This window comes from Acanthopagrus latus, chromosome 20 (genome assembly GCF_904848185.1).
Source record: "Acanthopagrus latus isolate v.2019 chromosome 20, fAcaLat1.1, whole genome shotgun sequence".
Taxonomy (NCBI): Eukaryota; Metazoa; Chordata; class Actinopteri; order Spariformes; family Sparidae; genus Acanthopagrus; species Acanthopagrus latus.
Window position 1 is genome coordinate 7927962 of NC_051058.1, and position 27580 is coordinate 7955541.

General features: G+C 42.9%; 1 protein-coding gene across 6 annotated transcripts; it reads left to right on the forward strand.

The window, feature by feature from the left end:
• Positions 1-701: 701 nt before the first annotated feature.
• On the forward strand, positions 702-27268 carry mrtfba (myocardin related transcription factor Ba). Of its 6 annotated transcripts, none has more exons than XM_037080333.1 (17): positions 702-876; positions 6884-6971; positions 10087-10329; positions 14920-14985; positions 15155-15210; positions 15342-15417; positions 15581-15808; positions 15918-16093; positions 16301-16444; positions 16540-16787; positions 17345-17516; positions 18599-19627; positions 19740-19862; positions 21162-21311; positions 21437-21571; positions 21753-21813; positions 22680-27268. In XM_037080333.1, exons 3-17 carry the CDS (start codon positions 10173-10175, stop codon positions 23192-23194), a joined length of 3336 nt encoding a protein of 1111 aa, XP_036936228.1. In that variant the 5' UTR covers positions 702-876; positions 6884-6971; positions 10087-10172; the 3' UTR covers positions 23195-27268. The 6 variants fall into 6 exon arrangements, with proteins under 6 accessions (XP_036936228.1, XP_036936231.1, XP_036936230.1 ...); XM_037080336.1 differs by having other exon boundaries at positions 21228-21311; XM_037080335.1 differs by having other exon boundaries at positions 703-876; positions 15581-15742.
• The last annotated feature ends 312 nt before the right edge of the window (positions 27269-27580 follow it).

Sequence of the window (27580 nt, forward strand, 5' to 3'; positions counted from 1 at the left end):
CTTCCGTATTATGCTCCTCCTTTCACGAAGCCCAGCTTGATATAGCTTTGATAACAGGGAAATGCTGGGGAGGCTTTTTTATTTTTTATTTTTTGATGTCAGACAGTCTCCTGCTGAGGATTCATTTAGTTTAACTACAAAGCAAAGTAAGGGAATTAATGTGGATGTCTTCTGGTGATTTTACCCCTCACCTTGTGGGTGTCTGCCAGCTTATGCAACACTCAAGTCACATGTGAGTCCAATACACACGGGAGGTCCCTTGATAGACAATAAACTCTGTGTACACAAATAATGTTCTCAATGATCGTGTTCATGTGTAGAGACCCTGGTGATACTACAAGCGAAGTTCATGCTGTGTCCAGCCTTCTTACTGTTTTAAAAATAGCGATTTTGATGCTATGGCTAATTTGCCCCAAGCGCTCCCATTGAAAATGAGTTTGACCCAAAAACGAAAATACAGCAAATCTTAAAAGTGCCTCTTTCGTAATTATGCTTTTACACGAATGTTTGACTCATAAACATTCACAAAAAAAGCCTATGCTGCATTTTGGCGAGAGTTTCACTTTAAATCTCAGAGGAGTGGAGGTGTTGGGGTGTAGTGTGGTACACAGTCAGTGGCCAGGCTCATAAATGCTGACCGGCAAACAGGACAGCGGCGCTCCGCCACGCCCCCCTACTGTTCCTGTCCGACAGCGTCATTACGTCACTGCATCCGAACCTAGACCAGTCGCAGCCATTTTCCTCCGCGAAATAAACTTCAACCTCACAGCGAGAGGAAAGAAACAAACAACAGAAGATATCCCCACTGACACTAATGGACAGCTCGCTGTGAACCGGAGCCCGGACGGACTCGGCTTTCCAGGTCTTCACAATTCGGTAAGACGACAGACCCGGGGCGGCGCTGTCTTGTTTTTAGCATGTTAGCCTGTGCTAATTAAACCAAGCTAACTAGCGAAACTGTGAGGAGGAGGAGGAGGACGTTGTTGTTGAGGAGCAGCAGCGTTCGTGAAATGCAGACAGAGACAGCAGACGAGGCTCAGTGAGATTACACAACAAAGCATGGACAAGGGGTAGCTGACAAATACTTATATTGAGATGTGTTTTCCAGTTTTACGAATGATGGCCACGCAAGCGCCGCATCGCGTTTTTTGATTGGCGCTGTCCGCAACTCACTCACCTGTCAGATTTAAAGTAACTAGCCAGGGTTAGCTTATCCCACACCCACCCGCCTCCACCACTGCGATAACAGGAGCTGTAGTGGAGCCGACAGCCATGCCGACCAATAATTAACAATATTAAAATATATTGTTGCTGTTTAAAACGAGGGAGCTGCTGTTGGTGAGTATGGTTTATGTGCGCTGTGTGTTTCCTTGAGCCATTATTCTCTTGCCCCGCTCTACTCAAGTTACACGCTCGGTGTGTGATGACTGATGAGGCCTCAGACCCGATCATGTTATCTCCATCGCCTTCCGATCGATTGGAGCGAGGATAGTGAGGTGGTGCTGCTGCAGCAAAACCCGAACAGGTCACCGTCTGTGTGAGTCATCCAGGCGGGTGCGGGATGTGGTTTCAGAGGCGGCCTCTCTCTAGACTGTCACCAGGCAAGAAGTGTGAATTGTCAGCGTTAACTTAAACACTGCGCACATGGCTGGATGGGAGTGTAATTATCCCAGGGGCTGTGAGCCATGTATCCCTGTGTGTTCGGCTTATTTCAGCCTCCCAGTGCGGTATTGGTTTGCAGGGAAACTTGTCTGCTCACATCGCTGTAGACTAGGGTTTCCATGTCTCTCCATGGGGTGAATTAAATTAAAATGAAACGGGATATCAGAATATAGGCAGACATGATTCCATTGTACGGTGCCTGATTTTTGTCCAGACTGCTATAGCACTTCCCTCTTTATAGGGATTGTGACAAATCGGACTCCACTGAGTAATGAGTAGTGACAGCCAGAGTAGGGTACCACCTGGGGTTGTTAATTCATTTACATAACCAGCCCGGGTACATCACTGTCCGTTTCTTGAAGCTACCTTAATCGTCCCTTTTTTTTTTCTCCCAGTTGTTTGCCCCATTTGTCAGTCCAATCCTTTTGTACTCTTTCTAGAGGCTCTTTTCAACAAAGTCCACAGAAGCAGCCAGGAAGGAAACGACACTGCAGGAGTGTGTCTGTGGGAACAGGGCAGAACAGTGGCCCCGATGAATGAACCATGGTGATGACATCATTTCTGTCTTATCTCGGGATAAAAGAGGACATTTTTGTTGGACTAGACGTGGGCTATTTAAGGCCCAGAAAAAACTGCAGAGTCAAAGCACAGTTTTGGCACAGCGTGGCTCTCATGCTGTGTGCTTGTATGTGTACGGTTCATTGGTTTAGCATCTCTCAAATACAGACAAAATAGCATAAAGAGCTGATGGAAATATTAATAAATCCCAAGATAATTTATTTTCATGTGTAGCCTTATCTTATTAGCTACAGTGAGGCTTATTGCCTTGAGCTGCATGATAATGTAAGTTACAGTCATACTGTTGTTCTTAGCATTCCCCTTTTTTCACATTTATAGGTGCACTATATTGTTTTGAAGTAGAAATTTTGATCAGAGGAGAAAGATCTTCATTGACTGATCATTTGTATGCCTCAGCAAAATAAAACAAACACACTCTTTGTTTTCATGGCTGAATAAACAAACTGACCTTAAAGGACAACACAGTTTCATACTGTTTTACTTTGTTTATATTTGGTGGACCCTGACACCTTATTAGCTTCTGGGGACCTTATTTTCCTCTGAGAACAGCTTGTTTATTCAGTTATGGAAAAAAATACATATTTCTGAGTTTGAATCTCCTTTCCAAAAACTACACTGTGCCCCTTTTAATTTGTTTTTCAATGTATTTTTTTAAGATGATTCCCAGAGCACCCACAGCACTGCATATTTAGGTTTAGACAAAGGCTTAGACTTAAGTGCTTCTAGACGATTGTTGTTTACAATTGTGCAGCATCAGTTTTTCATCACAGCATGCTCTTTGGTGATATGTTTATGTCCTTTAACAGAAAACAGACCTCCTTGATGGATTTGTTGTTCATTAGCCCAACAGAGGCTGCAAGTTTTCAGTTATCTCATGCTTGTCAGTGTGTGTATGTGAGGGCTTGTGGGTATTTCAGCGCTTGAAGGCCTATCTGTAGTGAAGTTGACCCACAACCTCTTCTCGTCAGAGACTGGGAAGTGGGGGCCCTTCTGTGTTTGTTACTCTTACGGATTCATATAGACACTATGTGTAATAATTCCATTTTATCTTAAATGGCTGCAGACCGATTACATTTTTAGATTGGTTTGCTGAAATACTGGTTGAACTTTGAATGTCATTTCACATCCTGAATTCGCAGACGTGAGGATGTGTGACAGTCAGGAAGATGTTTGTGGTAGAACGTCATAGCCTCTCACCTGCACTGCATACGTCCAGGCCTTTTATAGACCTAAGCTAGTGCGAGAGAGTGAACAGCCTCAGGAAGCAGACACACCCAGATAGTGTGATCATACTGCAAATATCTTGGCTCAGGTGATTACCTTGTTGAACTCTGATCCACTAGAACTGCAGGTATAAAAACTGTGATGAAACCTGAAGCTTGTTCTTGTTTTCAGTTCATCATAGATCCACCCTGGTTGATATGGCCTGGTCTGAGATGCTAGCATTGTCCTGAGCTCCAGAATAAGCACTGGTAGGGCAGGCAAATGACTAAACCTTCTTCTCTTAACAGAGATGAGAGGGAAGTAATATTAGTCTCTCATTAACTACTTCCATTATCAGCTCCAGCAAAAAACAATGTGTCTGATTCAGAATCTTGTTATTGATTACAACCCTTTAAAAAAAAAAAAGATAAATAAATAAAATTTTAATGTCATCTGCTGAGTTATGCAATCTGCAGCTTTTTAATGTTGCCTGTTTTCTGTTTGTGATGTCGAATGAAAAAACTAACCAAAAAGGCAAACTCGTCTCCTGGCAATGTGTAAGAGGTCAATTTGAACAGGTTTACCTGTGTTTAAAAAATGTACATACATGCACAAATTTCAGCGTGAAGCTGTGTTAGTCAGTCTTTTGGTCAAGTGTCCAGATTTCGAGACTTCCCAATCAGCCCAGTATATACCCAACAGGACAAGCTGGTCGTGCCATCTCTAAGCACTGAGCAAAGTCTCTGACTTACTCACTGGCTATACAAATATTTTAATTGAAGATTAACTTCTCTTGCCTCCGACAGTCATTGTCTGCTTTGCACTGATACCTGATACCAAAACCAATGTTTTTTTGTGTCAAGAATGACACTGGAATGTGGTTCAGAGCTGTTTGTTTCTGTTAAATTCTCTCTATGGTGATGATTTTCCCTATTCATTTGTTTTAATGGCATTAAAATACAATGTTTCTGTTGTTCAGACCAAGTTATAGGTTTTTTGCAACACATTTAGCAAAGCCTTCTATGTGCTGACAGGAAAGGAATGGGTGCGTTTGTTAATATCTCTGTTGTTGTACACTGCAGTGTTGATGATTGACACGAGCTTGGACCCTGCGCATCATCTGTGCCAGGTTTATTAACCACCAAACAAAGCAGCCTGTGACAGAATAATACAACACTGCCTGGTAGCAGAATAATATAATACTGCTGTGAGCGGTCATGTGATGTATCAGTGGTCGATCCAAACCTTTTTATAGCCGTGACCGGTCATTCATCGTTGAAGTCTGTGGGGAAAAGTGATACAGTATTACAATTGAGCAAATTCACAGAAAGTGTCTCTCTCTCTCTAACCCTCCCTTGTTGATCCCACCTTTGACTCGAGCGCTGTGTTTACTTGTGAGTATAATGTGCCTGCATTAGCCTTTGATGAAACACATGGTACTTGTTGCCCCGTGCCATTTAAAGAACAGTCTGGGGCAGAACAACACGCAGTGCCTGCCATCTGGATCCGCTCTTTGATTCTGAGGGGGCAGCGCCGATGTTTATCCCACAGCGCCGTCAGCCGTGACAGTCGTTCGCTCCTTAGTCTCTCTTTCCAAACCTCCTTTCTCTCGATCGCTTGTTTTCTGTCTTTCACATTGCCCCTCCTGACACATAAACATACACAGCATGTCGGTGCTCCGTCTGTTAGAATCCTGCCGTCACCTCTTCCTTTCTCCTCTCCCCTATTTTTAAGGAACGACCAGTATGCTTATTTTTTCAGTGCTGATACCTCTTGTAAGGAATAAAGGAGACTGATAACAAGTATTGGAACCAGCATGTTAAAAAAATAAAATGACCTGTGTCAAAATGTAAATAACCAGTGATGGAAGGTTTACTCAAATACCTTACTTAAGTTGAAAAATGAGGCACGTTTTTATTTTCGTCTACTTAATACTTCCACTACACATTCTTGGAGACAAATAATGTACTTTTTGTAAGGAAAAACAGGAAAGACTCTAGATTGCAGATGAACAAAGCTCTGTTATGATTGAAGAGCTTTTTTACACAACCCTGACCAATATAGCCTCTCTTAATCGAGAACATGTCTGATAAAAGTTGCAGATGGCACTGAAAAGTGTGCTAAATGGGGAAAAACGTGGGCATCACAGCAACAGGCACAAGGGGCTTTCCCTTACTTTTTCCATTTCTGTTCTTGACTTGGCTGAACAGTCAATTAGAGTGACTTCCACTGCCAATTCAACATGCTCAATTGGCCAAAAAGCTGCTGACAAGAACCAACTAGTGCCAACACTCATCAACAAAATTTGGGCAAGAGATGCTCACTGGTGACCCGAGCATCAGCAGCTGACCACCAGCCTGGTGTGTCAGGGCCCTCACCTGTCAGGTAATGCTGTTGGCAGGCTGTTGAGTGGTGAATGCAGATGTAGAGAGACATGTCTTTACTGGGTCATGGCCAAAGTAGTTTGTTTTTAAATTAATTTATTTTGTCAGATTAAAAAAAAAAGCTACCAATTCCAATAATCAGACAAATGCTAAATGTCAGATCTCTATGCCTACTTACTTTTCATTTAATTTACCCTTTTTAAATGTCAGTATGCCACTTTATTTCTATCACCATGCCACAAACCTTCAGTGATTCAGCACTGATCCCCCTAAAGACTTGAAATACTGATGAAATACTGTGAAAATGCTCTGAAATGGCCTCAGAAATATCCTCAGACATCTACAAGAGCAGTGCCCAAAAGAAGCTTTTGAGTTTATGATGCTGTGGAGAGAGAGGCATGTACATAAACAAATATCATTGCTGTAATACAAGACCATTACCTGCCCACAGTGTCAGTAAATTGATGCACCCATCGAGCCATAATCGAGTTATCTAGTATGTTTACTAAGCGCATGCTTCTGAAAGGTTCTGATTGATTGTGATTCTGAGAGCCGCTCCCCACTGCAGCACTTCAGTCATCAGCACTGAGAGTTTCTATTGAGGATCGGCTCCCATTGTCATAGAGACCACCGCTGGTTTTTCCTAGCAACCTGTGAGCATTCATTTTCTGGCCTTGATGCAGCCTTGAGTGTCTGCCAGTTTCATTCAGACATCTTTAAGTGGTTCTCATCATCTGTTTTCATTCTCTGCTCATCTTCAAACACACCTAATCAAGCAGCATCAGTGTCTTGTTCACCACTGTGTTTTTATCTTATTATGTTTAATGGATGTTAATTGAGTGATATAGTCATTGTTTTCCCTAAACCGACAAAGAGTTACAAGCAGTAGCATTAATAGCTGGAAGGAGAAACTGACTTAGACATTAATCAAATGTACTGTTTAATTGCAATCTATATCATGTGTAAGGTAGAGGTAAAATCCTGCTCCATCATGTCTTTGACTTTTTATTGAAACATTTACAGTATTCATGTTTGATCCTTTCTGTCTCCAACAGGTTTGACTCCATGGCTTAGAGTGACTCTTAACAGCAACTAGCCTGGACATCTCTTTCCTCTTTCCGTTGCTCTCATCTGCTACTACAGGTATGAATTCATATGATTATTAATTTATCTATTTCCTCAAGCTTACTTTTTCTCCTTATGTACTTCTTGACGTTCCCCAGTGAACAAACATATAGTCAAGCTTCCTTTTCAAGTAGGGCTACTCATGGAATTTTTTAGCAGTGACCCAAAATAGAGGCTAGTTCTGAACAGGTTAAATCAGAAGGACTTTCACTTGTATTAGAAACCAATCCAAATGTGCATCACATAAAACAACATCATTTAGGAAAAGAAACTAGTTCTGCAGTAAAGGTCAGATTCTAAAAATGGGATGTAAGTGTTACTTTTTGCTCTGTACTTCATGTGCCAGCTCTTTTTGCAAGCGACCACCTACTCCTACTGAAAGACAACCTGTGAGAGATGGCTGGCACTTGACTGGAGTCAATGCATGTAGAGTACTTTTCTTTCAACTTAATGCTTCAAAGCAGAGACTGGTTCCTCACATCACTGTAGATGGTATGACTGGAGTTCTATTACAGAAAACCACTGAGGTTAAACCACTGAACGTCAAGGCCATGAACACTGTAGCCTGGTGTTTTAGTGGGACTCAATCATCATTAAGGAGCCAGAAAGTGGCTGCGGGTCAGAAGCCAAGTTTTAGTGAGTGGGCTAATTTTGAAGTGGTCTCCAGCATGCACCACATCAGATTGCCGGTAAATGCCAAGCGAACAGGGATTGACTCCCATGCTAATACTTGATATCTGATTGGTGGGGCTGAATGCACACTCCCAAAATGTCACAGATATAGCAGGCAACAGCCAGTGCATCAGAAACTTCTACGCACTTGAATTGGGGCATAACAGTACAGAAGTCATAGTTGAGTACAAGTTTGGTATGACATAAGTACAGTGTCTTTTCATTTCTTTTCAACAGGTAAAAGTTTCAGCTTGTTCTAACTGAGATAGTCTGTACAGCCTATAGTTCATTTAGGATTGAACAATGAACTCAACGCTGGTACGGGTCATATTTTTATGCAAATGAAAAAAACACGAAATGTCATTTGAATGCCAACTGCTTTGGTAATGTTTTTGGCCCTGTCTGCTTTCACTTCTACAGGGAGAAGTTGTTGGACTTCTTTCTTATAAATTTAGCTTTGTTTTGATTTTACTGGGTGATGCCGTCTAATACGTGTCAACATCTGCGACATATCTGCGCCCACATACACCTGTCCAACAACGCCAACACACTGTCCAAGTCCGATTCACCACTCGTTTTCCAAAACTTTCCCACACAGCTGGTATGAATGAAGCGGGCGGGTCCTCTAACTCCGGTGATTCACTTGAACTCGCCACAGTGTATAGTCTGTCACGGTGTCTTCTTCTTTGTCTTGTTTTATTGTGTCCTCCTCTGTTTTTGATGTTTAATGACAGTGGAAAACAGCTTTTAAGTGCATCACTGCCACTTACTGGATTCTAGTGTGAATCAGAGCTGTTACATGCTCCCCTACTGACATAAGCCCTCACCGCAGTGTGACACATGTATAATAATCATAACCTTTAAAGCACCTTTTTAAAACAAAGTTACAAAGTGCTTCACGAAACCAAGCAAAACACAAAGCGAATAAATCAAGCTAATGGTAATAAAAACAGAATAGACATAAAACATGCGGATAAAATCCCTGCAGTTATGAACAAGTGGGTTTTAAAAGTGATTTGCGGTGATAAAGTTTCACTGCCTTTTTGATTGCTTCTTCTGCTGTATGAGATGTCACGAGAAGCATCACTTAAACGGGGTTGCATAAATTTTATTAGATATATTTATAAGTTTGTTTTTTGAGATGAATGCCCTCGTGCGTGATGATGTAGGTTCATTTATGGCTAGGACTAATATTTTGTAGTTGTATCCCAAATGTTTCCAACTATGTATAACCCCAGAGAAATCCTTAACTTCACTTTTTCTTTAATCCTCACATCACTTTAACTTCCAGGACAGAATTGGTCAGGTTGATGAACGTGAGTCATGAAAAATCCTGCTTTTTTAAATCCCCAAAGTTATAAATAATCCCTGAGCTCTTCTCTTGATGAATGACTATAAAGCTTTTATTTGAAATGATTTATAAATTTTATGAAGTGTTTATTCCTCCTAATGGTCAGGTTTTGCACCATACTTTCTCTCAAGAAATGGCTAGCTTTGAACAGCTGAGCAGTAGTTCTGTCCTCCTGCTAGGCCAGTCACACATGCAAACATCTTTTGTTTTGTTTTGATAGAGAGACCCATAGCCCTTAACTTTGTATTACCAGAGAGCTTTACATAAGACAAACAGCAGACATGAGTTATATGTGTTTGTGGAAATAAGTTTTCCTTGCACTTAGGAACAGAATATTTTTCTTTACTCATTATGATACCAGCACACCAAGAGCTAATGAAACCATTGGTGTAGGATTTGTTGTGTTTGGATACGTGACATCAGCATTCAGTCACCAGAATGAACAACATTCAGATATTTTATCCGTCACAGTCTCCCTGTACTGTCTAATACCTTTGGCACTCTATGGGCCTACAGGGAGGAATAAAAACAGCCATAAGCAACGCAGTGGTTCTCAGCCAAAAGCAACACGTCAGGACGGTTAGTAAATAGTGCTTTGGTCCTGGAATGGATACATGTGGGCACTGCCGGAGAGCGATAAATAGCATACACACTGAGGCTGAGCAGTCTGTCATCTGCTGGTTAAAAGACTATTGGGAAGCCATGGATACTAAACTGTTTGTTTTGCTCCCGAAAAGTTTCCGTTCCCTCTGTTTGAAACGGCCACAGCGACGTCATATTCCAGATCATGAAGCCGTCTGAACAGAGAGAACATTCATGCACAAACTGGCGGTTTTGAAGTGATTATTCAGTATAATAGCCATCCCGGCTCATTTAATGAATAATTTGGGCTGCGACTGAGCTCTTCCAGATGGCTGAAATGAAATGCCACCCTTAGCATTTCACCAGTTGGGTGAAGTAGTCATACCAACAGGATGATGAATATTATGCTGAAGTACTGATGTTCACGAGGAGCTACAGAATATCCTTCAGTGTTTGATTCCATATGTGCAGGAACTAGATTTCCCTCTCACTCCTCAGTCTCTCTTCTTGTTTCTTGTCTCCACACAGGTAGCATTAAACCTTAACCAAAGGGGCGGTGACCAATACCACCCGTTACTTGTCTGGGACCCTCTCTAATCGCCTCCAGAGGCCTGATGGAGGCCTCTCAGGGGCAGCTAGGAGCAGAGGGGGACTGTGGGATGTTGAGTCTTCTGTTGCCCAGTCCCCAGAGCGAGGCGGTGACCCACGAGATGGAGGAGCTGACGCTGCAGCCCACACAGAGTCTGCCTCCGCTCAATGAACGCAAAAATGGTGAGGAGGTGCTATCTTTCAACATATTCTTACGTATTTTCTGTCTCAACACACATTGCACTATGTTACACATTGGCCACTGTAACTACTTACTCGATGCAGCATAAGTGAGTCAGCAAGGTGATAACATAGTCACTGTAGTGTGGGCTGTGTGCAGCTGTCCACTGTTTTTGCTGTGAACATCGTTACACCCTTACTGTAATTGTGCTTCTAAATGATCTGAATGATCACTTGGCAGAACGTGATTTGATGGATTATCAAAGTTACTGTCATCATAACTCCTCCAATATCAAAGACAGTGCTGCACCAACACGTTACTGTGAGATAACAATCAAAACTCACTAGAGTCGAGGCAAACAAGAAAACACATTACCACTCATTACCTGCTACTTGCATAATTTAGTGCAGGGGTGGAAGTATTGATCAAATTACTGTATAATCATAATTTGAATTAATATCTAAACCTTCCATCAGCATGTTTGTAGTCAATAAGATCAAAACAGGCCAATGAAAACCCTGAGATAAGGACCAATAAACAAAACTCTGCAGCAGATGCACGTTTGGAGTTGTGACTATGACCACTGAGCAGAGCAGAGCAGGCGATAGGAGTAATTTAGACTGAATAGTTGGAAAAGCAGAAACCCATTTGATTGAATGCAAGCTATTGAAAATGCATTACGCATCAAGGGTTAAATGCTATCATTACTGAGTAGCGTCTGAGATAGAACCTTGTACTTGTACTTAGATTTATTTGAATACCAGTAGCTTGACTGGTAATAATTTAGTTATCTAACTATACTTGTACTGGAGTACAGATTTTCAGTACTCTTCACGACTGGCGTAGAGAAAGGAGAAAAAAAAAAAAAAGATAGTTTTGCATACTGTGAGTTTGTTAGGAGTTGTTAGAGAAAACATTTCAGAAGAACAATAAGAATAAACGGGACTTGAGGGTGTAATTATAGAACACAAATGAATTAGATTACATGGTGAGGTGTCTGAAGAGCTAAGGGATGCACATAAGGGGGTAAATATAGAACAACTGTCTCCCTGAATAAAGTCACTCCACATAAACACAAGACGGCACATCTAATCTATGTAATAACATACACAAACATTGGTGACATGTACGTAGACATGTAGCCTTGTTTAGACACATGCACATAGGCACGTAGTCCTCAAATCAACTACTAATTTCAAATTGGGCAAGAAAAGTGAGTCCTCAACCCCCGAAATTTCCATCAGCTTTTCTTATGTGCAGCACACAGGGAAATTGTCTTCATCTTGCTAGCCAGCCTGCATGTTTCTCGTGGCCCTCACGATGTTGGAGTTATTTTGGCAGCCACATGGGACAGCCTGAGACACTGATGGATGGGTACATGATTATCAGGCTTTAGGAGTGGGTTAGATGCACTGCTGCCTCTGCCAGTTCCTAATCATGGCTTAGATGGTGAAGGGAGATCAGTCCAGTGCAATCACTGCAATATTGATCACCATACTTAGAAAAAAATCTAATTTGTCAGATACAGTCAACAAACGTAGGGTGTTAAGCCAGAGCTGGTTCACGCCGGATAAAGCATGTTTTGAATAAACTGAAGAGTTTGCGCCGTCGTGCATGGTGGCTGCTGCTGCCTGCAGGAGAGCGCAGTAAAATGTCTTGACGGTGGAAAAATGTGGAATGTCAACAGTAGTAGCACCCACTCATCATCTTGGCTTTTGTCATTTCCCCTCCAGTGAGAACACACACCTCATACTTTCCATCCCCCGAGCCATCCCCAGCACTTTGCCAACCACAGAGTCTCGTCTCTCATATTGGTTTTAACATTCAGGTGTTAATCTGTCTACCATCATGACAGGTCTGAGTGTCTGAGGCCACTTCAGTTGTGTGTGGCTCAGAGAGTCTGCAGGGAGAGAGGAGGAGAACTGCAGTGCAGCTTTGTCAGCAGAGTGCGGACTCAGGGCAGTGAGTTTGTTGTGACAGGGAATGAGTGTCTGGCTGGTAAGAGGTCTCCTATTATGTGAAATCAATAATGTTAATGATAACAGCAAAAGTCTGCCAAGAAGATAAACAAGTGCACAATTTAAAACAAGATAATCACAAGTTTACTATCTGTTTTTTACCAAACCATTGGACCAAAATAGCCTCAAATAAAAATCAGCCTCTTTGCAAAGTGAGAGGAAAACTTATCTTTGAATGTAGAAATGATAATAGTAGCCATTTTATACAGAGCAGCAAGCCGCCAATTTGGCCGTCCTTTGCGGCAAGGTCCGCGGATTCAGACAGAACAAATTGCAGCTAGGCTAGCTGTTCCCCCTCCGTTTCCAGTCGTCAGTTCCCAATGCCAAGCTGTGCGAACCATTCATTGAACTGATGGATATAAAAGTAGTGTCAATTATCTCACTAAACAGTCGGCAAATAAAGCTATCAAGTATATTTACAGAACATGTGGAGCTTATTCTTTTTGTGAGTGCAATATTAGTGTCTGAAAACATTCGATCTCTGGTTTGTAGCTGTCTGATTTTTGTTTTCTCACGTTAAGCCAACTTGATATAGATAATATTCAACAGCTGTCTTGATGAGCGCGGATCAAACATTTCTCTGAAAGACTGTTTGTCCTCCACTGACCCGCTGACTGGTCATGTGTGTGCGTGCCTGTTTCTGTGTGCTTGATCAGCTTAGTCATGTCATCCACGTCTCTCCTCAGCCTGCTCAGGTCACAGGTCAACATGTGTTTGTCAGGCTGTGCAGCATTTCCCGGAGGAATTCAGAACAATACTTGTGACTGGAAGTCTATACGTATCGCCTCAAACAAACACGTCCCCACTGCAACATTCTCTAACTAGTCACGGGTGTTTGATTTGTTAATTTTGTTCAGGTACATATATCTGTAAAATAGTAGAGTTCTGTAAATGTTTTACCTCAGCTCTGGTTGGAGTTAAAGCTGCAGGATTCCCAGTCAAGGTCCGCAAAAGGTTGGTGTGACAGTGGGTGACGCAATCAGTGGTCCCGCAGCATATCTGTGACGATAGTGAACGGACACGAACACGATGAGCGAGACAAAAGATATGACGCTGGTGAGGGCAGGGCAGATGTTTCCTGTCACATTTCACTGTAATTTTCTAACCTTCTTCTGAATGGAGAAGTGTCTGTACGCGTGGATGCAAACCTCTACCTCCTTTGAGTTAAGGGAACAGTTCACCAAAAAAGTTTAATTCAGTTATTGTATCTTCACCCTTAAGCCTATAGAAGGTCGCGTCAGGTTATTTCATCCGCAAACATTTCTGGAGACTCACAGTATTCTCCTGTATGGAGCCATTTTGTTATTATTTTGTTCTGTTTTTATTTTTCATTTTTCCAAAAAAGATCTTTGATTTGTGGACCAAGAAACTTAACCCAACTGTCTATCAGCATAGGGCCGAGAAGATAATGCCTGTCTTTTCATTTTTGGTGAACCTTTTCTTTAACGTGACACTTGAGTTGTTGCCGCAAGCTCATCTTTTCAGCTTGAAGACAGAGCTGCCATTGTCCTCTCTCCTTAGTCACAGCTGACTAAGACTCTTAACTCTTCTTCAGTAGTCATAGGGAACCAGTGTTGACCTCTGGATCAGGCAGTGTTGGGATTTTCTACAGTGAGAAAATAAAACATTTCCAAAAACTGAGTGAGAGGGGAAGTGAGAGAAGAGGTTGAGGAGGGTTGTGGCCCTGCAATAAAAAAGAGAAGAGTCAGGGAGGAGTAAAGGAATAGAGGAAGGGCCTGATGCTGCTTCTCTCTAGCACTGTGGATTCTTATCATTCTGTTGAGCATGCTGCACCGCAGCTGACAGGATATGATTAAAAGCTTTATGTTTTGAGTTTTAATAGAGAGTGTCATCTTGAAACCAAATGACTTAATCCAGTCAGTTGTGTTTCGGACGGCTCAGCAGGCGTCTCCTCAGGAGTGTTAAAATAATGGCCTGCATGGAGGTAGAGACCTTCAGTGACTGCTGCACTGGGTTCAGAGCAGGTAAGCACTCCTCCTCGTTGTTTTTATTGTCACACTTACTGCTCAAGTCATGGATGTAGGTCTTTGCCTCTCAATATTGCCGTGCTCTGTTTTGTTTTTGAGTAGCAGGGGTGAAAATGTTAAAGTACATAATAACAGACTTGGAAATGTCATACCCTAGCAATGTTGAGCTTTGTGTGGAAACAGAAGGAAGCATCATACTGCCCTTAAATAGCTACCACGGCATGAAGTTGTATTACTCTTCTGGAGTGAAAAAATCCCAAAAGACAGGACAGACAGTTTTAAGCAAAACTTGAAAAATGTGGTTGTTTAACTTGAGTCCTAAGCTCTAAATGTCTTTTATATAGTTATTAACCAAGACTAGAGGGCAGGATATGAGATATATATGTGGGGGAGCAGAGAGGTTAGTTTGTGGTAACCTTCTCTGTCTGATCTCATTTTCTTCCATATTTTTAATAACTTTTGTGTGCACTACCTCATCTCTCTCTACTCCCTCATGCACTTCCACTTTTTTTCTGATTTAACATTACAATTAAAATGCTTCTGTGTTTATGCTTTAACAACATTTTGTTTCCCTTTTTGTTTTCAGTCCTGCAGTTGAGGCTTCAGCAGAGGCGAACCCGGGAGCAGCTGGTGGATCAGGGCATCATGCCACGTGAGTCTCAGCACTTGTCCATCACTCATGACAAGCAAATCAATGTGGGCGGGAATACGATAACAAACTATGACCCATAGCTGAGATAATAAACATGTTTGTTCTATTTTTCATCGAATTAAATCAATTGTCTACGAACTTGTGCAAATGAAAATGTTGTGTGTTGCAGCTCTGAAGAGCCCGGCGGCTTTCCATGGCCAGATTCGCAGCTTGGAGAGAGCCAGGGTAAATAAAGTGCTTAATGTGGACCCTGAGAAGCACTCCTGGATTTTAATGTTGCGCTGTGCAGCAGAAAAGAACAGGACATGTACATTCAGACTTGTTACAGACTGTTCCTTGTCTGTCCTTCATTATAGACTGAGAATTTCCTCAAGCACAAGATCCGCAGTCGTCCAGAGAGAGCAGAGCTGGTCAGGATGCACATCCTGCAAGGTACTACTCTAGTTCTCACTACATACACCTTTTGTTTTATGAAGAGTAGATCAAGCACTACAACAAAGGGAATATGGCATCCCATACTATAAACAAACTAATTCAGACTGACACCAGACACATTATTGTTAAAAAATACCCAATTTTTTTCTGTTTCATTCAGAGACTGGAGCAGAGCCATCGCTTCAGGCCACTCAGATGAGACTCAAGAGGGCACGGCTGGCCGACAACTTGAACGAGAAGATCGCCCAGAGACCGGGCCCCATGGAGCTGGTGGAGAAGAACATCCTGCCGGTGGATTCCACCTTGAAACAGGCCATCATCGGTGAGAGTCACCCTGTTAGACAACCAGTGCTTTTTGAGCATTTCTGCCTTAATGGACTCGATCACGGTGAGGTGTTTGTTTGATCCGACATACAGGGAATTGGGGGAGAGAAATGATGATAAAAGTTGTGAATCACTTGCATAGAGGTTAACAACTCGACTTTGTCGTCTTTCAGTTGGCCAGGTGAACTATCCCAAGGTGTTGGATGAAGACAGCAGTGATGCCCTGTCTCCAGAGCAGCCAGCCAGCCAGGAGTCTCAAAGTTCTGTCCCCTCTCCATTAGAGAGCAAAATGCCAGAGACGCCCTCGCCAGTTCCAGCACCACCAGCACTATCCAACACCATACTGCAGGTCAGATCCAAGACTAGTAATACCAGTGTTTTTATGCCTGACTCTATTTCATCCTTTAAAACCAGGAAAATATGTACTGTAGTCTCATATCATGAAAATGATACAAAATCGATATATTGCACTATTTGTAACTCTACAGTGTCCATAAGAAATTCAGTGTTTGCTTGGCTGTTCTTAGTCTTTCTTTTGTTATCTGTCATCTTTCAGGCTTTCCCAGTTGCCACACAACCCACAACAGACTTTGTGAAATTGATCGCTACGAGTGAGCCGCCCGCCAGCCGCCCAGCTGTCACTCCTGCGCAGCCACTCACCACAGCTGCTCCCTCAAAACCCGGCCCAACACTGGTGAAAGTAAGCACTTGTTTTTAACATAGCGCAACCAAATATCATCTCCGTATATAACATTTGAACATGGCTGGACAAACCATGTGCTCCTCCCCCAACAGCAAAGCCAGCAGAAGACGCCCTCGGAGAAGAGCCGCAGCAAGAAGGGCAAAGAGCCCAAACCCAGGGTGAAGAAGCTCAAGTACCATCAGTACGTTCCCCCCGACCAGAAGCAGGAGGCCAGTGAGGCACCCATGGACTCTTCGTATGCTCGACTACTGCAGCAGCAGCAGCTGTTTCTCCAGCTGCAGATCCTCAGCCAGCAACAGCAGCACTACAACTACCAGACTATATTACCAGCACCACTCAAGTACGCATACCAAACATTACCCATATCACAGAGTTTTATGGCTTTTTGTTTTTTTTCAGGCCTCTTTGAAAAGAGCAACACACATTTTTTTTCAAGAGGCCTGGTCTGGCTATCTTCCACAACTCTTTATCTGAGAGAAAGCCAAATATTGTTGTTTTCAACAGGCCAGAGGGCCATTAGCTTGTTTCCAACAACAACTCTGCCTCTAATCATATTAATAACTCACAGGATGTTGCTCCACAGCTGCTGTTTTCATGAATGTCCTCACAGCGGCTGTCTGGCCAGGCTCTCTTTGAACTGTGCTTGTGCTCAGTGGTTTGGTTGACTGGCTTTGTTAGTGTGAGGCGCAGGTCACAGGATGGGATGATCTGCTCATATTGGGAACAGATTTCCTCTCTTCCTTTCCTGTCTTTCTCTTTTTCTCTCTCCTCTTTTCAGTGATTCCCTCTTTCTCCCATCTCCGCTTCCTCTTTTTCTGTTTCACATGCAATGTAGTGGAAATGATTTCCTGAATAACAATGACCTCATCTTACTTCATGTCTCTTCTCTCCCTGCAGACCTGTGGCAGAGGGTCAGACCAGCGGCGGCAGCAGCTTGCCAACCTCCATCGTGGTATCTTTGCCCACTGCACCTCCGCCTCCCCCTGTGGCATCGGTTCCAACTCGCCCAAACAACTCGCTGTCGAACCGCAAGCCAGGAGTCTTGCCTGCCAACCTGGAGGAGATGAAGGTATTTGGGAACCCACGTGCACCAGTGAACCCTTCGCCCTTGTAGCTTGGAACAGCGTGCCCCAGCAGCTTAGAAATCAAAGTTATGATTGTAAGCTGAAGGGTGCAATTACTCAGCTGGTAAAACTTAATCTTAATATAAAGCTAGGACATGATTTTAATACAAGTCTGAAAACTCAAACCGTGGCGTGTCCTGTCATTCAGGAACTCTAATAAAACAATGATCACACGAGGGAACTCTCAAAATTGCTTTTGATAACAATATACTTAAATTCCACAGGAAGCTCTCTTTTTGCTGCGACCACTGGAGCAGCCAAAAAACATTGTGTTTCGTGAGAAAAAGTTTCATACAGCTTAACATATAAAGACAGTAGCTACACACCAGGACTTCAGGGAATAGCTTGGACAACTAGAGAATTTGTCTTTTTTGCTGAAAGTTGAAAGAATGAAAGCAGGAGAAATGGCACATGTAAAGCACACTTACTATGCTTATTATTATGCTTATGCTGTTTAATCTTTAGAAAAAACAAAGAGTAAAAACAATGATTTATGCTTTTATTTTGTGGTTATATGCAGCACTTGTTTCATTGCAAAGATCAATGACTTCTCAAAGTCTTGTCAGTGATTGTTGCTCCACTGCACTCATTGCATTCCAGGAAGTGACTGTCCCCGTCAAGAAAAACCTAAATATAAAACATAAATTTAATGGTGCTGGATGACACTGTTTCCTAAATTTGTCCATTTAGTCCCTACTGAAGACATGAGAGAGGGTTAAAAATTGCTCAGCCTCCATTTTTCCAGGATATTTTGTGCACAGTGACTGACAAAATTGTGTTGTGACAGTGAGGTTTATAGGGAACCAGTCTAATCACCCATGATGTGATTACTCTATAGATGCTACAGTGTGCAATCAGCATTTACTTCATAATGATACATTAAAGCAAAAAACTTTTTCAAGTTAACTAACAGGCATGAGAGCAGTCTGGATATTCTCATCTTTCCCTCAACACAAAATTGTTGAGCTGTTCCTTTAAGCTCTTCCTCTAGCATGAGCCCATTAATTGATTTGTTTGTCTTGTCCAGGTGGCTGAGCTCAAACTGGAGCTAAAGCTGCGTGGCCTCCCTGTCTCGGGAACAAAGACCGACCTGATAGAAAGACTGAAGCCTTTCCAGGACAGTCCCAGCAGCTCTGCTCCGACTACCGTTCCTTCTCCCGCCATTACCACCCTCTCCTCGGTCCCCATGGAGGTCACAAGCACCACTACAGCCCCCGCTATAGTCCTCCCAGTCCAGCAGATGGCTCTAGAGAGCATGAACCCCACACCGCCGGTCTCCCCCATTCCCAGTGAACAGTCTGCCCTCCAGCAGGATGGAGGCATGTGTGAGCCCTTATCTGAAATGTTGAACTCTGGCGGGGCAGGTCTGCAGTCCTCACCTCTTCCATCTGTCCAAGTCCCTGAGGAAAAGGACAGGAGGCTTCACGAGAAGGAGCGGCAGATAGAAGAGTTGATGAGGAAACTAGAGCAGGAGCAGAGGCTGGTGGAGGCGCTGAAGATGCAGCTGGAGGTGGAGAAGAGGGCCAGCACCGCTGACTGTACCTCTCAGTCTCCCAAAGTCACCTCTGTACCTGCCATGAACTCTATTCCTACTGTCCTGAACACAAATGTTGTAAAGATGGAGGGTGCAGTCCTGTCAAACTGTTCATCCGCTGCCGCCACAATCCCTAGCTCCATCCTCGGCTCCCAGGCTCTCTCTTCTCTGCCAACAGTGGTCAAGTTGGAGGATGTGACTGTTTCCTCTGGCAAGCCGCTCAAGATCCAGACCCAAACCCAGCTCATAACCCAAGCCCAGCCCCAAATGAGCACCAGCCCACAGCTGCTCCACCAGGCCCAGAGAAGTCCCAAGCTCCAGACCCAGCCCCAGTCCCAACCGGCAGCCCCCAGCCTGCAGCAGTTCTTCATCAGCCACTCAGGAGGAGTCTCCCAGGTGCTGGGTCAGCCTCAGACTCTACTGACCACGACAGGCCAGGCTGGTACTCAGATCTTGCTCCCAGTCTCACTACCCAGCAACGCTACTGCGATCCAGCTGCCGAGCACCACTGTCAGCCTGCAGGTGAGACTGCAACCAAGTAGAGAAGAACAATGTGTAACAAATTCACTGCAGTTTTACCTATAGTTTGAATTTACATATCCAAATAACTCTGTCTCCTTATCCTTCGTCTCAGCCCGTTCTTCAGGCCACAGTCTCAAATCCAGGCCTGATTCAGGCTTCAGTTCCTCAGCTGCAAACCACTAAGATGGAGGTGGCACCCAGCCAGCAGTTAGCCAACCACAACCAATTGCTACAAGTGAGTCACGCCACATAAGCAGTTGCATTTCTGTGAGAACAAAATTACAGTTTGTTGCTGACACATCAGTTGCTGTTTTCTGATGTGTCATTCTGACAAAAAATATTGTTCGTCTCTGTCCTGTACGTTGAGTCCTGTCCTTAAAGTTTATTTAACAATCCTGAACTTTTGTATGAGGCCCAGTAATGATGCCAACTGCAGAACTACTGCAGCAGTTCATCTAAATAAGGCTGCAACTAATGATTGTTTCAATTAAAGTATGAGTTCACCCAAAAATTTTTATTTGGTCATCATATACCCCCATGTCAAATGAAAGTCAGTTCCATAGTCCATGAAATATCACTGGAGCTTTACAGCAAAACAGTGTTGAAAACATTATCCTAAGTAACTAAAGTAGATGTGGAAACAACTAAAAGAAAACATACAATGACTTCATACAGCTCATACATCATGATACAAGTCTGTAGAAGTTTGTTTTCGCACATTGATTTGAAAAACACCCCTTTATTCAGCTGAAATCCTCACTGTAGCTGCTAAGCCAAAAATGTTAGCGTGCATCCCCTCTGAAATGGATGACAACCTCAACTGTGCTTAGTTTTTTGGGGTTATTTTACATTTGAAAACAAGTCCCCAGCAACTTTGGTTATTTGAGAGAAAACTGCTTAACTTTTTTTCTGCGAAGCTCCAAAATGTTGTTGACTGCGAAACTTGATTTTAGAGTGAGTAGATAGTGACTAAATTTATATTTTGAGTGAAGTTATCCTTTAACGACCCCCTTGGTCTTGTTTTTTTCCATAAAGATTTGAGTTGTTGTTTGGACTACAGTATGTCAGAAAATAGAGGACACTGCTTGTAACAATTACTCAGAGACCAAGGTCCTTTTATCCAAAGAACAGCACTGAACCCAAAGATATTTAGTTCGCAAAAAACATTTCTCGCCTTAGAGAAAGTGGAAGTAAAATGTTGGTAATTTTGCTTCAAAATAACTTAAACCATGTACCAAAACCATTGACAAATTTTAACTGAAATTTCAAATTAAATGCCACAAATGTGGGTGCTGAGCATTTCCCAATTGCTGTACTTCCAGTTCCTCCTTTAATACAACAGCTGCATTTGTTTTTTTTCTTGGCTCCACTTGTATGACACAGTCCACCCTACCTTATTACATCCTTTTGGTTTTTGAAGGGATTCTTTGCATTTTTGTTTGTCTCTTTTACAGCTGTCTTGTTTTTCTGTTATGGTTATGTCAGTCTTTTTATACATGATTAACTTAAGTGAGACTGTCTTGTCTCTTGACAGACTATTACTATGTGCAATAACACCACTGGTTTAGAGAGCCAGACTAAACCTGAGTTGAATCCTCAGAATTTCCTGAGAAGCTCCCCAGAGAACAGGGTCTCTCCACGGGCTTCACCCAACCACCACATCTCCAACGGACCCTTCAACAAGGTATCAGTGCTGACTTGTTACTGGAGGGGAGGGGTTGGTTTGTTTCAGTCTACCCTGATTACAGATGCTTTTTGGGATCATTCATTTTTGACTCTTTTTTTTCTCCATCTCGCTTTTTCTTCCAGTCTCCTTCTCCCCAGCCTGCCTTCATCCTTCAGCCCACCTCCCTTGTTACTCAGCCTCCCAAGACAAAAGAGCCTCCCCGCTATGAGGACGCTGTGAAACAGAGCCGCAACCTGCACATCAACAACATTTCACAGGTCAGATGCACACCGTTAGCATAGCACAAAACATGCCATACATTTCTTCTCCTGCAGTTCTCGGCTGCCTCATCCTTCAGAATACTAACACATAAAAGCATTACGACATTTCAGTCTATTTTCAGATTTCAAAACCTTGAGGAATTCTTTCGCTACAAGTCTTGTTAACTGTCCTTTTCAGGTTCCCACGGCAACCAGCCAGCACATGGATGACTTGTTCGACATTCTGATAGAGAGTGGAGGTAAGGAGGCACAAACATAGTACAGAACCAGAACGCTCTATCTAGTATGACCAAGTTGTAAGTAAAAACATTGCAGTCTCAGGAGAACGCTGAGGAAACAGCTGTGTAGATATCAGTGTTTTCAGTTGGTTCACATTGTGTCTTCTGTTTGACAGAATTGACTGATATCAGCCTTTTAGATATTTATGATGTCTCATTATGACGGAGGCTCCTCCTCAGCCACAGCAACATGTAGACCAGTGAAAGAAGTTTGCTAAATGTAATACTTAAAGACTTAAGATGTTAGACAGCGTCTTGTTATCGGAGGGTCGTGGGTTTGATTCCCGACATGTCGATTGTCATGTTGGTTGAGTTGAATTGTTGGTTAGCTCAAAGTAGTGCATTCATATTGGAGCTTCAAATGTATAGATATATGGGTGAAATAATTAGTTAGAAGTACGGATACATGGTTGTAATATAATGAATATAGAGTTGAAATTGTGAGCTAATTTGGTAAAATAGTTGTAGTAAAATGAAAATGTAACGGGTGAAATAACTAGCTCATGGTAATGGACTGTAGATGTCCAGCCTCTGCCACTGGTTGTAGAGTACACACTGCAGTGGTTTGCACATCAGGTGTATGAAGAAGATTATTGTAACAGTATCCACTTTGAGATAATTAATAGTGTAAAACAACATCCATTTTTATCAGTTTTCGTCTTTGGGTTTACTTTATTAGAAGAAGTTTGTGGTATTGATAAAGGGGAGAGTTCCCCTGTGGACAAACTATGTTCTGTATAATTTGATTAAAGCGCCACTGTTCAAAGGAGCCCTTAATGGATTAAACCTTCTTAATAAATCCCTCCCCCTTTCCCATCTGTCTCCAGAAATCACACCATTCATCCAGCAGGAGCCCTCAGTGTCTCTCGCTAAGACCCTCCCTGTCACAGCAAACATCACCACCCTGCCGGTCAACACCGCTCTGTCCAGGCCACCTCCACAGATCCAGGTGGCCCCTCCGCCCACCCTGAGCCCCATCATCGGCCAGAGCCTGCCCAGCCTCTCCTCGCTGGCCACAGACAATCAGCTGGAGGCCTTTCTGGAGGGCACACTGGCCGATACGCCTCCAGCATCCGATCCACGCACACAGGTCCTGATGGAGGAGCTGCAGGCCCAGCTGATAGACCAGCAACCTTACTCGCCCATGGACACATCAGACCTGTCCTTCTGTGACTCCTCCTCGCCCCCGTCCTCGCTCAACATGGGCCTGTCCGACCCAGGTCTGGACAATATGGAGTGGCTGGACCTCACCATGCCGCCGGGTCCCGGTGGGGCACTCACGCCCCTGGGAATCCCAACGGACTTCTTGGATTCACATGACCTGCAGCTCCACTGGGACTGACGGAGGCATGGACAGAAGAAAAAGGAATGTTTAGTCGAGGGAGTTTGCAGCACAGCTGAGCCAGGAGGGAGCGACTGATGATTGGATGGAGAAAAGCTGAAAAGGGTCTGACAGCCACAAAGAGGCTGAGTTCAACATTTTAAATAAGGAAGCAGAAGGGGGAGAAAACATGGCATCTGTGTGCCATATCACTCTCACCACTACATCCATACATCTGTAATATTCCCACTATCCTACCAGAAGGGATGCTGTACAGGCAGAGCACTGAGTCAAAAGCACGAGTTTGCACAGCTTTAAAAGAGAAGACTGAACAACGTCATCACTGAGGTGACAATATGTGATAAAGGGATTTTAAACAGAGTAGACTTTCAGTGTCTGATGTCAGGATTTAATGGAGACAGAGCCAAATGAATACTGGCAGCAAGGACTGTTTGTAAATACTCTTTAGACCACACTAATAAGACTTCTCCTGGACAGAGAGCCTCAATAGTATTGACGCTTGTTCCTACTGGAGATTTGGCTGGTTGGCTTTCAGTGAACACTGTGTCTATTCTACTGTGTCTGCACAGTAACCAAATGTTAAAGAGTTCATAAATACTTGTGATGTGAAGACCTTTGTTCCACTGAGCCATACTAGGTTAAAAAAGCAACACAAAAACTGTGTCACTCATTGACGTCACTGTCCATGACAGTTCAGACTACATATAAAAATAGCTATATTAGAATAAAAAAAGATTATTTGAGTCCTGGGAAAGCTTTGGCTAAACTGGTCTAAGCACTTTGAGGAGTCACTTCAGTCTGTGCTGGACAGTTCCCTGTATGACTGGAAACCAGATCAGCCAGCTTTCAAGGGATTTCTGTCTGCGAGGATCGCACACTGGTCCAATCTCCCACAAACTGTAGATGATACATTAGGTGACCAATCTGATTTATTGCATCAGATGCGACTGTTCTCTTCTGACCTATCATGACCCCATGCGGTCAAGCTGATGAACCAATGACTCTTAAGAAAAAAAGACGGCGACGAGAGGAGCAAGCTCCTCCACCTGCGCGAGAGCTATGCACTTAAGAGGCGGAGCGATCCGGCGGGCGCCGCCTCACTCACCTCAGAACAAGGAAATGTGAACTGTGCATATCCAAGGTGATCATTAATATGAAGTGACGACCGGTCGTCAGATAACGCAGTTGTTGTCCAAGTATCTTATTTTGAATGTAATTCTGAAAAAGTTGAAAAAAAAAAAGAAAAAAACATAGGACTTAACTCTCAAAAGATGGCAGCTTTTTTTTCCTCTTCTGATCGTAAACTGACAGTGGAAAGGGAACAAATATCAGTTTATGACACATGACGACACACACACGTAGTAGGTGTGAATGTGTGTGTGCTACAAGTTATATCGAGGATTAATGTCTTTGGAGAAAATGAGCTTTATATTTTGCTGTCCTACAGTATACCTGCACTTTGTCTTTGTGTGTGTGTGTGTGTGTGTGTGTGTGTGTGTGTGAGTGAGAGAATTTACTGCATCACTAGCTGTCAAACGCGCTAGTTAAAATCTGTATAGCTGAGAAGTTAGTCTGCTTTAGCAACCAAGGAAACAATATTTTCAATTAATATTTTGTGGGGCAAAAAGTCGTCAGCTACAACATAGTTTCTTGAGTGTGTGTGTGTGTGTGTGTGTGTGTGTGTGTGTGAGAGAGAGAGAGAGAGGTGCAAGAAAGCATGTGCAGATTCGTCTTCCTGTCTTCTGCATGTTTGTGCGTCTCCGTGTGCATGATTGTATCCACGTTTAATCTTCTCTGGCCGTTACGAGCTCTCTCTCAGCCATCGCCTGCAAGTTGTCTGCAGAAATTTGCTCTTATCTTTTCAAATCGAATCGTTTACTGTCAAGTTGACATATTCAGAACTTCAAAGCGGCTTCTAAAGACTGTTTACTGTTTTTATCTGCGTCGTCCTGCGAGTATCTTTTGGTCATAAATGCACAGACAAAGAGGGCTTATCTGCTTTAAAAGCCGTCACAAAGTCTCTAGATGTTTATTTTTAATGGACTGCATCATATCCCTTTCAGTGCTTCAGGAGCTCAGTTTGAGTATTTCTTTTGGGAGTGATACGGTCATGGCACTTTGGAATAAGATTGCTTTTTTAAATTGTCGTTTATAAAAACCCAGTCGTCACATCTACATTTGTAACCACTTTTTATTCTGTCATCACGTCCACGGGCACCAGAGGGCGCCGCCGCCTCTCTTCTGCTCGGGCTTCACGGCACATCTCCAGCAGCAAAATGTTGCTGCTTCAGGGTCATTTTCTAGCAGGAAAACAGTTAAACGGGGCTTCGATCCTCTCCCTGTGTAATGCTGATTCGCTGTTCCCGTCAGCAATAATGTGGCGACCTGAGTGAACTGACGGAGAGCCCTTTATGTCGACGCTGTCTTGTTGAAGAAGTGCGATGCTCTCGCTGCTGCGTTTACACATTCATCATCAGGCTGAGACACATTGGATGTGCTCAAATCTGAAACGCATGAGAGAGCTGCGCCAAATACTGCACAGACTTGCTCCTGGGCTTTGTAGTGTTTTTAGTTTTATCACATGTTTAAGCATCATTCAGAGATGGCGTCGTTCTCCTGGTCACCTCTGGTCGGTGCACCTTTCGTGTCGGGGTGTGGTTGTATCTCTGAGTGTTTAACTCTGGATGGGGTGAACACTAACAATCACAAGCTGATTCACGTGTATCTTAGAAGAGATGGCGAGTTTGTAGGTTTTTTATTTGCTTCTATGTTTGCTTTAAAGGAGCACTACGCAGTTTTGGGGAAGACATTTGAATCAGAAGAGAAAGATCTTCACTGGCTGATTATTTATGCCTAAACAAACTCATGGCTGAATAAACAAACACTTCGAAGGAGAACACAATGTCATGTTGATTTCTTTTGTTTATATTTGGCAGACCCTGCCACCTTTCTAGCTTCAAACACTTGTTTTCACCTGAGAACAGCTTGTTTATTCAGTTATAAAAGAAAATAACTATAACTGAGTTTGTATTATTACCTCATTGATATCATAAAACATTCAGATTCTGGGTGTGAATATCTTCTTCAAATCTTCACAGTGCCCCTCGAAGGCTGTCGAATTTAATATTTTGTTTGCCAAACTGGCAGTGGAACATATTATCACTTTTTTTAATTTTCTCACATTTTTTTTTTTTGTATTTTAGAGTGAAAAGTTAAAGGAAAAAAAAAAAACAGCATTTAATCTTGTTTTCATGCTTGGGTAAAAAAACATCTGTAAAAGAAGAGTTTGTGTATATTTTTGGTTTGCGGAGCTGGTTTCATTTTATTATTTTCCACATGAGACGAACACAAACCTCTCGACTGCAGCAAATCTACACGCGTGTGATCGACACCACTTACTATCGGCAGTTCTACGGTCGCTGACTGGTCAGACGGGGACAGCTGAGAGCAATAAATGGCTGCTGTTTTCCCTCGATGTACTGTACTGTATGCTAGATCCTGCCTTGATTTTATTAGCGTAAGAGCTTTTACTACAGAGTGATGCCGTTTAAAAAAAGGCACGTATATGTGAGTGGTTGAATGGGGGGTGTGTTTGAATAGCCCTCTCGTGTTGGAGGTTTGTGGAAGGAACCCCTAAAGGTTCCTTGAACGTTCCTTTACTTTCACAGCTGGAGTTCCCGTATTGATTCCAGCTCTCCAGCTTGTCCTCGTTCACCTGCACACTGTTTTATCATCCTGTAAACATTCTACTTTTTCATTGAAACGCATGTATTTTGGGAACATTAGTGGAAGCACAGAAGAGGTGTGGAGTTGCTCCACCCTCTGCTGATTTACATCCATCACTGCATGGATCACTGCATCACTGCTCCACCTCCTCCACCACCCCCCCACGCCATGCCTCTTGTTGTTTGTATGCCATATGTTTTGCACATTGTGTACATATTTATATAGATGTAATGCATATTTTTATACATGTGTAACATCCATGGGTTCTCTATTTTGTACATACTCAAAAAGATGTGTATATAAGGACTGTATGCCTTTATGTGTCAATAAAATTTGGTGTACTGTGAACGCCTGCGCAGAAGTTCCTCACAAACAATCCTCTGTTGATGCTGCCTTTCAAATGAAAATGAGATGAGTCAAGAAACCAGAGAATCAATGAAGCCACCACATTTTAATATATTTGTAGTTGACGGTAAATGATGACAGTTTTCATGTTATAGGCTCAGATTTGCATGTGCACTGTAATACATTTTCATTTTCTGCCCAGATAATAGTTCTCCCAAATATATTTCCCTAACACCAAGGAAACCGGTCACAAAGGTTATTATGCTGCTGACCGACACCACAGAGCTGTATACAGAAAAAAAGGGTCTGGATCCT